Source organism: Manduca sexta, unplaced genomic scaffold (assembly GCF_014839805.1).
Source record: "Manduca sexta isolate Smith_Timp_Sample1 unplaced genomic scaffold, JHU_Msex_v1.0 HiC_scaffold_796, whole genome shotgun sequence".
NCBI classification, from domain to species: Eukaryota; Metazoa; Arthropoda; class Insecta; order Lepidoptera; family Sphingidae; genus Manduca; species Manduca sexta.
Genome location: NW_023595623.1, coordinates 222 through 11,066, shown reverse-complemented (window position 1 = coordinate 11,066; position 10,845 = coordinate 222). Strand labels below are relative to the sequence as shown.

At 48.8% G+C, this 10,845-nt stretch overlaps 1 protein-coding gene across 1 annotated transcript; it reads right to left on the bottom strand.

Moving 5' to 3' along the window:
- Positions 1-292: 292 nt before the first annotated feature.
- On the bottom strand, positions 293-10,523 carry LOC119193619 (dual serine/threonine and tyrosine protein kinase-like; the record flags this gene model as incomplete). The annotated part of the gene is given in 16 exon segments (XM_037447258.1): positions 293-1,800; positions 1,975-2,060; positions 2,323-2,548; positions 3,406-3,584; positions 3,918-4,050; positions 5,520-5,718; positions 5,796-5,925; positions 6,173-6,675; positions 6,881-7,229; positions 8,345-8,432; positions 8,692-8,902; positions 9,102-9,212; positions 9,214-9,332; positions 9,784-9,898; positions 10,408-10,469; positions 10,472-10,523. Coding segments are annotated over 16 exon segments (2,808 nt in total), but the record flags the coding sequence as incomplete, so codon positions are not given.
- Positions 10,524-10,845: the final 322 nt, after the last annotated feature.

The following is a 10,845-nucleotide window of genomic DNA, read 5'->3' as shown; positions in this document are numbered from 1 at the left end:
AAATAAATATATTACACTCGCAGTAATATATGGCAAGACCATGTCAATTGAACCGCTTCAAGACTGATAATATGGGTTTTATAGTGTCTCGAAATTACTTTCCCATAAATAATAATATTAGATAAATTCCAATATTTAGGATATGTTTATTAGATATTGTGATGTAGAACTAGTAATATCAGTCAAAACTGACAGTTCAACTTGAGTAAACCTGTGCAGACCAACATGCTTACTGCCATCGCTTCATTTTGATAATATCAATAACTAAAGTGAAGTTGACCTAAGCCTATTCATAGGCAGTTTTTGATTTACACTAATAGTCAAAATTACCTGTTTTCGGCTTACGACATTTATGGTTACGCTTATAGTCTTGACTATAGCTATTTAATTCTCACAGTTCATGATGAAACTTGCCCTTAACGGTAAAAATCCTTTATAGCTTGATCAGGAAAATATAAAATCTGCATGCGAGGTGCTACTTTGCTTTTTCATTTTAAATTGTCAGTACATTCTTTTCCATATTTTACAACCTTGCGCAGATTTTTAGTCTCCTGGGCGTGCTATATAAGCATACAGAGTGGTTCAAATTTGGAAGAAAATAATAATCCCTGTACATCCTGTTTTTTTATAGGCCTGAAGTCAATAACTCCACCGCTTTGATCTATATTCCTTTGGCTATTAGTCTAAAACAAGATGACGCTACTTCTGACCACGTAAATGGACCTGACCAAAACTTAATATGTCTCTCAAAAGTATGTTCAATAATTAAACTATCAGTCGACTTAACGCTCTTCTTAATACATCTTATTCTTCAATCCAATTCCGATAATAACCAACCATAATAAGTCTTTTTGGAAGCATGTAAAAAATCCTTGTTCTGATTGGTCCAGTTTTGAGATAGATCAAAAAAGGGATTAGGATCGTCTATTGAAAATGGCGGTTAGTTGGGCTGTATTGGCAGTTTATTTCATTGTAGGCATCGGTATAAGTTGAACTCTATACTAATGGAGGATACAGCGTATATTTGTTTGCGACAGAATTTCCTTATCGATTTGTATAAATAATCACTTTAATTAGTCGACCATGTGATTTCGCAATAACATACAACTCATTCCATAGAACTACCCTTAGTAAGAGACCACCGAAAAATAATTTCTGTGCTTTTGTGATTGGTCAAATAATGTGCCCATATATTAAATTTCATAACATTTTCGTGTCTAACTCAAACTTTATATTCATAAAGGCGATAAACAAATTTGCCTGAAGCGATTTGGCTTGACGGATGATCAACGTCAAGCTAAACTGAACACTTGCTTCATACATTAAAATAATTATAATTATTTTAAAATAGTGTCGTTAAATCCGTTCTTTGCATTAATAAACACCCATTTATTCGATTTCAAAAATATATTCGTTTCATCGATACTTCCGAGACTTCATCTTCGACACTTTATCGATAAAAAAACTGTAGATCACACGATAAATCACAGATATTTCGAAAGGCCCGTTCGCCGTTCAAAAGATTTTTGGACTCCAACAGGCTTAACGGGCTCAATCAAAGGCAGTTTTTGTTGATACCGGTCATGTAGAGACTGTCATCGTCTGAGTAATCGTACTCTCTGTTTGCGTCGTAGACTTGTGTCTTCTCTTGTTCCTCCGCGAGTGCTGCTTGCAGTATCCTCTCAAGCTTGGGCTGGACATCGCCCAGGAGGGCTCGTTGAGATGGCTCGGAGGCCCAACACGACTCCATCACCTCCCAGCACTCGTCTGTGAAGTGGGGAAGACGTTCCGGCCGCAATCCTATGGAGTGTAACATTGAATTAATAGCTATACATATAATTTTTGACTTAATATATTTTTAATGATTAACGCTAAGTCGATTATTTGACACGATTTTGGCGATGTTAATATCAACATTTTTCTGTTCATCTGATCACACTGATATTTCGTTCATAAACATTTGTAAGGACTTACCTCTTTTAACTTTACTCCATAACTGTTCTTTGTTCTGAAACGTTTCGAACGCTGACGGTAGCCTTATGTTACCGGCGCACACGTACCTGGAGGTAAAAGTTTATTTTATGACTAAACTGCTTATAATTAGGTTTTTTTTTTCTTATTTTAAATAACCGAACGAGCATGATGTTCGCCCGATGGTTCGTAATATGAGAGCCTATTAACACAGGAGTCGGAGGCTCGAATGCAAGAGACTTACCATTAGGAACCAACACTACCACAACCACAATGTTAAAGTATCGTGAACTTTATCTTTCAAGAGCTGAAATGAAGATGCAGTGGGTAACTGTGACGCCATATAATCACCAGAAGAGGATCCCGAAGGCGTAGACGTCGACGGCGGCGTCGTACTCGCCGGCGAAGAGCTCGGGCGCCATGTGCACGGGCGTGCCCACGACGGAGCCGGAGATGAGCGCCTCGGCGGCGCAGAAGCCCAGGTCGGACAGCGCGGCGCGCCCGCGCGCGTCCAGCAGCACGTTCTTCATCTTCACGTCGCGGTGCACCAGCCCCAGCGAGTGCAGGTAGCGGATCCCTGCGCGGGACCATGCCGTGGTACATTCAACAGCTTCACTACATAGTATAAAACAAAGTCGCTTTCTCTGTCCCTATGTCCCTTTGGATGCTTAAATCTTTAAAACTACGCAACGGATTTTGATGCGGTTTTTTTAATAGATAGAGTGATTCAAGAGGAAGGTTTATATGTATAATAGCATCCATTAAATAGTGGAGAAATACTGTTATTTTGTTATGTTATACCCGTGCGAAGCAGAGCGGACCGCTATGTTTTTATATACAACGTTTTTTCTGTAGTGTATTTAGTATCAGCATTGCACCCTTGCGAAGCCGGGGTGAGTCGCTAGTTATGTAATAAAACAACGAAACTGTCTCTTTATCGACCACAATGCTGCCGCGCTAAGCGCAAAAGCGGTGTGTCAGGGAAACCTTATTTCGAGATAATCGAAATTTTATAAATATAGTTTTATAGTTTTGTATGTAAAACTGAGATACAGAAACTCTTAAGTTTTTTATTACCAGTTCTAAACAAGATACCGTTATTTAGATAAGTTCACTGGGTGGGTATGTTTTTAAGCTATCTGACGACATAAAAATCAAGATTTTGTTTTTTTTTTGAGATACCGCTTTTGAATTTAGCACGGGAGAATATCCATCTGGTCTGATTAATTATTATTTCATACATAAATATATCAGAAATAAAATTTTCCAATCTTGGTATCAAATGGCCAACACACATACTAATTCCACGTACTCGAACATAAGATATAAAAACATATAAAATTTTTAATTTTTTCAAATAAAAATAACTCCACCTCTAGTAAAAATCATATTTTTTCTCATGCTGAGTTGGATAACACAATCCCTCCTACTCACCCTCCACAATATCGCAGCTGATCCTCATCCTGGCCGCGAAGGAGAGCCCCGCCCTGACGGCGGCGTGCAGGTCGCGGCACTTCCGCTCCGAGACGAGCAACACGCTCGGGCCCGAGCCGCTGTGACGCTGCACTATGGACCCGTATAGCCGGACTATTCGGGGGTGCGCTGGGATGCTCCTGAGTGGGTGAAGACAAGTTTTATTACTGGAGTATAATCATTTTCAACCATATGAAGATAATAAATTAGTAAATTGAAATCTTTTATTAATGTCATCTAAAACAAAAATGTAAAATAATAATGAAATATAAAAAATTGTTAAAAATTACTGCTGGACTATCAAATATTGAAGGCATAAATTACACTAAACTACTTCTAAAAAAAGTTGTAAATTGACTAATAAAATCTTTTGTCCTGATGACACCACCGTCATTCCGGTGTGGATGCGAGAGAGATAGCAAGATATGTTCCTCAATTTTTTTACCAATTACAATAATTCACATTTTACGTACTTAGTATAGAAGAACTCCATGGCGAGCTCGTGGTAGTGCCGCTCGTCCGCGGGCAGCACGGACTTCACCGCGACCGGGGACATGCCGGCCCACTCGCCGCGCACCGAGTACACCACGCCGTACTGGCCGCGACCTGCAGAAACGATGAGCATGACAGTACATGCAAAAAGATAATTTCATGATTTTAGAATAAGGACTAAAATGTTTGATTGGTAAAGTAATTTTTATCAGCTGTGTTAAACATTAGTTGTCCTCGGTGTGTGTGTGCGTGTGTGTGTGTGCGTCCGTACCGATCTCCCTGCCCAGGTCGGCACGCCGTGCTGCAGCAGGTCGGCGAGCGAGGTGCTCTCGAGACAGAGGCGCGCGAGCGCAGGCGCGTGGTGCTTGCGCAGCGCCAGCTTGTTGTCCCGGTGTGTGTGTGCGCGTGTGTGCGTGTGTGTGTGTGTGTGTGTGTGTGTGCGTGCTGTGCGTCCGTACCGATCTCCCTGCCCAGGTCGGGCACGCCGTGCTGCAGCAGGTCGGCGAGCGAGGTGCTCTCGAGACAGAGGCGCGCGAGCGCAGGCGCGTGGTGCTTGCGCAGCGCCAGCTTGTTGTCCTCGGTGTGTGTGTGCGCGTGTGTGCGCGTGTGTGTGTGTGTGTGTGTGTGCGTGCTGTGCGTCCGTACCGATCTCCCTGCCCAGGTCGGGCACGCCGTGCTGCAGCAGGTCGGCGAGCGAGGTGCTCTCGAGACAGAGGCGCGCGAGCGCAGGCGCGTGGTGCTTGCGCAGCGCCAGCTTGTTGTCCTCGGTGTGTGTGTGCGCGTGTGTGCGTGTGTGTGTGTGTGTGTGTGCGTGCTGTGCGTCCGTACCGATCTCCCTGCCCAGGTCGGGCACGCCGTGCTGCAGCAGGTCGGCGAGCGAGGTGCTCTCGAGACAGAGGCGCGCGAGCGCAGGCGCGTGGTGCTTGCGCAGCGCCAGCTTGTTGTCCTCGGTGTGTGTGTGCGCGTGTGTGCGTGTGTGCGTGTGTGTGTGTGTGTGCGTGCTGTGCGTCCGTACCGATCTCCCTGCCCAGGTCGGGCACGCCGTGCTGCAGCAGGTCGGCGAGCGAGGTGCTCTCGAGACAGAGGCGCGCGAGCGCAGGCGCGTGAGCTTGCGCAGCGCCAGCTTGTTGTCCTCGGTGTGTGTGTGCGCGTGTGTGCGCGTGTGTGTGTGTGTGTGTGTGTGTGCGTGCTGTGCGTCCGTACCGATCTCCCTGCCCAGGTCGGGCACGCCGTGCTGCAGCAGGTCGGCGAGCGAGGTGCTCTCGAGACAGAGGCGCGCGAGCGCAGGCGCGTGGTGCTTGCGCAGCGCCAGCTTGTTGTCCTCGGTGTGTGTGTGCGCGTGTGTGCGTGTGTGCGTGTGTGTGTGTGCGTGCTGTGCGTCCGTACCGATCTCCTGCCCAGGTCGGGCACGCCGTGCTGCAGCAGGTCGGCGAGCGAGGTGCTCTCGAGACAGAGGCGCGCGAGCGCAGGCGCGTGGTGCTTGCGCAGCGCCAGCTTGTTGTCCTCGGTGTGTGTGCGCGTGTGTGCGCGTGTGTGCGTGTGTGTGTGTGTGTGCGTGCTGTGCGTCCGTACCGATCTCCTGCCCAGGTCGGGCACGCCGTGCTGCAGCAGGTCGGCGAGCGAGGTGCTCTCGAGACAGAGGCGCGCGAGCGCAGGCGCGTGGTGCTTGCGCAGCGCCAGCTTGTTGTCCTCGGTGTGCAGCAGGCGCGCGCCCACCGCCGCCTGCAGCCGCCACAGCGCCGCCTGGTAGCGCCCGTGCGCCTCCGACAGCCGCTCCAGGATCTGCACGCGCAACACACATAACTCACTGACCCGAACTCACCGCAATTAGTAACTCAATACAAGGTCAGTCACCTCACCTGTGCGGATATAACCCTGGCGAGCCGCTGCGGGCTGAGCGACTGCGTCGTGTGTAACGCCACCTGGCGCCTCCACACCGGACTGAGCACGCAGCACGCCTCCTCCGCTTCCCCACCTACTATCCTTAACCTGGAACAATATTAATCTAGTTACAGTAAGGTCAAGTTTTAAAATTGGTAGCAATGGAACATTGATATAAAAAGGATTACTGTTTAGACCGACATAAGCTTTATGTAGTGCCAATATAATATGTTAGATATAAGTCACACCTTTGACGATCTGCACATATCGATCAACACAGTCTTTGGTTATATTCCAAAGACTCCAGCTCCGACCGGCACGACGCCTCCCGCGACAGCAGGCATACAATACAGACCTGTGCAGCAGCCTCCGGAGCGAGTCGAGCAGCGTCCGCAGCAGCGAGAAGGAGGCGCACGGCGCGAGGTCCACGCCGCGCGCCGCGCACACCAGCTGCCGCATCGCCTCGCTCGCCGGCCGCCCGCCCAGCTCCGACCGGCACGACGCCTCCCGCGACAGCAGGCATACAATACAGACCTGTGCAGCAGCCTCCGGAGCGAGTCGAGCAGCGTCCGCAGCAGCGAAGGAGGCGCACGGCGCGAGGTCCACGCCGCGCGCCGCGCACACCAGCTGCCGCATCGCCTCGCTCGCCGGCCGCCCGCCCAGCTCCGACCGGCACGACGCCTCCCGCGACAGCAGGCATACAATACAGACCTGTGCAGCAGCCTCCGGAGCGAGTCGAGCAGCGTCCGCAGCAGCGAAGGAGGCGCACGGCGCGAGGTCCACGCCGCGCGCCGCGCACACCAGCTGCCGCATCGCCTCGCTCGCCGGCCGCCCGCCCAGCTCCGACCGGCACGACGCCTCCCGCGACAGCAGGCATACAATACAGACCTGTGCAGCAGCCTCCGGAGCGAGTCGAGCAGCGTCCGCAGCAGCGAGAAGGAGGCGCACGGCGCGAGGTCCACGCCGCGCGCCGCGCACACCAGCTGCCGCATCGCCTCGCTCGCCGGCCGCCCGCCCAGCTCCGACCGGCACGACGCCTCCCGCGACAGCAGGCATACAATACAGACCTGTGCAGCAGCCTCCGGAGCGAGTCGAGCAGCGTCCGCAGCAGCGAGAAGGAGGCGCACGGCGCGAGGTCCACGCCGCGCGCCGCGCACACCAGCTGCCGCATCGCCTCGCTCGCCGGCCGCCCGCCCAGCTCCGACCGGCACGACGCCTCCCGCGACAGCAGGCATACAATACAGACCTGTGCAGCAGCCTCCGGAGCGAGTCGAGCAGCGTCCGCAGCAGCGAAGGAGGCGCACGGCGCGAGGTCCACGCCGCGCGCCGCGCACACCAGCTGCCGCATCGCCTCGCTCGCCGGCCGCCCGCCCAGCTCCGACCGGCACGACGCCTCCAGCGACAGCAGGCATCTGCACAACATCGACACTGCTTATTAGAAACACGTACTTATTCTCCCTATATATTTCAAGAGCAGTATGTTTCTGGCAGGTGCCAAGAACCCTTCTTCGTGATGCTCGACGAGCTCGCCAAACTCTTTGAGCGGATCGTCGATGCTCGCCTCGTCGAGGACCTCGAGAGAGTCGGACACAACTTGCGGACAACCAGTTTGGATTTCGTCGGGGACGTTCTACCATCCACGCGATTCTGCGGGTAAGCGGTTTGAAGATGGCCCTCGAGAAGACCTAGACTATTTGTGTTCACGAGCCTTGAAGACTGCCACCAACCGGTACCCATATCGTTGTAGAGGGGGTGCGGATTCTCATCGGCAAAAGTATGAAGTACTTGGTTTTATTTTGGATAGCCGGTGGGAGTTTCGCACCCATTTCACTTTGTTACGGACGAAATTGTCTCAGGCAACGGGCGCGCTTCCCAGCCTGCTGCCCAACCTAGAGGGTCCTGGTATCCCTATCCCAAGAATGCAACCACAGGGTCGTGCGGTCCATGGCACTATCTGGGCACTCTTGTCTGGGCTGACGCCAGGGCGAGGGGGTTTCGGCATTGTCCTGCGAGGCCCGCAACGCGTCGGGGCGCAGCGGACGATCAGGGCATGCCGCATGGTTTCGTTCGAGAGCGCTTGCTTACCGGCGGGATTCCTGCCCTGGGATCTGAACGTCAAAACCCTATCTAGTGGTGTCTTCGTGGCGGGAAGAGACGTTCAGTCGCGGGTAGCGTGGAAGGTAGGCCTCGCAAAATAGAGACAAGACGCAAGACTAATCCCTTTCAATAGGGGACAGGCCGCACCAAGTGGCACCGCGCAGGATCGGCTGCAGATGACAACTTGACGCTTCCGTCAAAGTAAGGCAGTAGCCGTCCCTAATGCGCCTTAGAGAGCCACCACGGAGTTTTAATTAGTATGCCGTGCGTTGTATTTGTCGGTTGGTTAGGGACTCGGCCCGGCGGTCGGCTGAAGGTCGTAAGGCACGATGACCCTAATATAACCGCTGAGTCGCCCTCACGAAGACTGTGTGGGAATAGCAAGGTAATTTATCCAAGAAAAATAAAGGGTAAAACGTATTAAAAATACCTTTGTAGCGTTCCAAAATAGGTATCCTTGAGGCAATCGACGAACTTGACTAGTCTTAAGCTTATTTTGCGACTTAATTTTGAGAGAACTGTGGACAAAAAACTAATTAACGATACAAATAATATGCAAGATTAAAAATAAGAATAGAATTGGTATGAAATACTAACATGACAAAATAATCAACCGATACCGACCTTCTCAAGGCAGCGATGTCTCAAGTTTGAAAATGTTAAAATCGATATTCATCTTCTTGATATCGATTATGTTATCGATAAAATACTCATCAACTAATTTCAGGATAGTAAAAAAATCTTATATTTTACATCTCTGTGGTATAATGTACTCACCCGTCTGCTGCACATCGAGCGAGGCCTGCTTGACGGAGATGTTGACGCTGTTGGTGCAGGACGTGAGGCCGGAGCCCGCCGTGCTGCCCGTGCCCGCCGTGGCGCCGCTCGCGCCCCACAGCGTGCCGCTCGACAGCGAAAACGACCCCGACTCGTTCTCCACGTGGATGTCGTTGTACGGGAACGAGATCAGGTCGTCGTCTGGGCGGGACTGTGGGCAAAGAAGTCTTAATAGAAACGAGGCTTATATAAAACGAACAAAATAGCCTACAAACAAGAAACATCTAAAATCACAGCGTCAAATCATTACGATTTAAGTCTAGCTATTGACATGTACTGCGTTGTAAAACAGTTTACAAAAAAAAAAATTATCAAAAAAGATACAGAGTCATAAAACCGCAAACACTGACTGTAGGATATGACTCCAGCAAGCTATCGTCATTATCGGCGATGATGTCGTAGTCGTCGATGTTGCAGGCGTCGGCGCCGAGCGCGTCCTCGCCGTCGGAGGCGTCGCGCGCCGTCCGCGCCCGCGCCGCGGCCCCGCTCGGGCGCGTGGCGGGGCGCGGGGGAGGCGCCCGAGCGCGAGTAGAACACAGAGTTCGATATCACGAAGCGACGGTCCTGGTGCCACGGGAGATCTGATGCATAGACAGATAAAACCGTAAAAATTGTTTTTATAAAAAAATCTCAGGTTATAATCTAATTATTTTTTTGCTTACCATCGATACAATATCGATATGAATGGCAATATGAATAAACAAAATATAAATAGTAACAGTCTAATTGGCTTTAAACTACAACTTACATATTATTAATCTCCTAAATGTCTGCCTCAGCGTCCGAATTAAGTTGCATAAGTGGTTCAACTTATAAAAAAAATACTTTTATAAATCTAACATCGCTAGTGAAATGTAGATGTAATGCAACTTTGTCTAGTCCCAAATAAATTTTTCAAGTCATGAATTGGATAGAGTGGCGATTAATGACATGATTTCCCTCGCCAGTCGTCACAATTATGCCGGCCTGCTTGAAGTTCAAAAGTTTTTATGTTCATAAATTTATAAATCCCATCATAAGGCTATCTCATACCGTCTACACTCCAGTCCATATTGTTGACCTCAGACCTCATCTCCAGCAGCACTTCCTGCATGATCTGCAGCAACTCTTGCTTCTTGTCTCCTTCTGTGAATTTCTCGTTGATTGTCTGCGAAAAAAATTAACCTGATGTTATCTAATCATAAACATGATTCAAAAATTGTGGTGGTGCGTCTCCGACATACCTGAACTTCGACAATACGAGTATAACTTATGATTAGTTATTTATCTTCAAGTATCAGTGTGGTAAAACAATTATATATTCGGACTTTTTGAGGTTCTGTGTGTATAGTTTATCAATTATAGCTCGCTATAATATTCAAAGGAAACAATACGACAAACCTTCTATCTGGTAAGTTTAAAAAAAAATTTAGAAGGTATATTACGTCTGCCTGCACAAGGCAGTGGTGGACTAAGGTCCAACCTTCTCAATAGTAGAGGAGGCCCATACCCAGCAGTGGGACAGTATAAAATACAGAGCTAGTATTTTAATTAGTGCTAGTATTATATCACCTGACGATAAATGACCACCAACACCTACAATCTTTAAAGTGGACCTTACGGAGAGAGAAGTAAAAGAGAGAAGAAACCTCAACTATACCCCATATTTGACCTTACCTCATACAGCTGTTGTTCCTGTCTGGCGACGTACTGGATCTTCTTGGGCACCACCTGAGCTCGCGCGCCATGTCGAACGACGCCAGGATTATCTGCTGCAGTAACTTCACGTGGACCTGGGCGCATACGTATCTATGTAGAATCTGACTATGGACATGGGTTATGGCGAAACATGATAATTTAGCATCAGACAAGCATGTTCCTGTAGTAATTATTGGAACAAAAAATACTGATCTGTGGTATTTTTAACAGAATACAGGAAAATACTTATAAGATTTTTATTTAAAAAAATTATTGACAGGAGATGTCACATTAACTAATATAAACTTTTTCAGTAAATCTATGTCCTCCATAGTTAGTATTACAAACAAATTTAACTAAGTTTACTAACGTTATGGAGAGTAGAATAGACTGTCATCTATACATATTATAAAATAA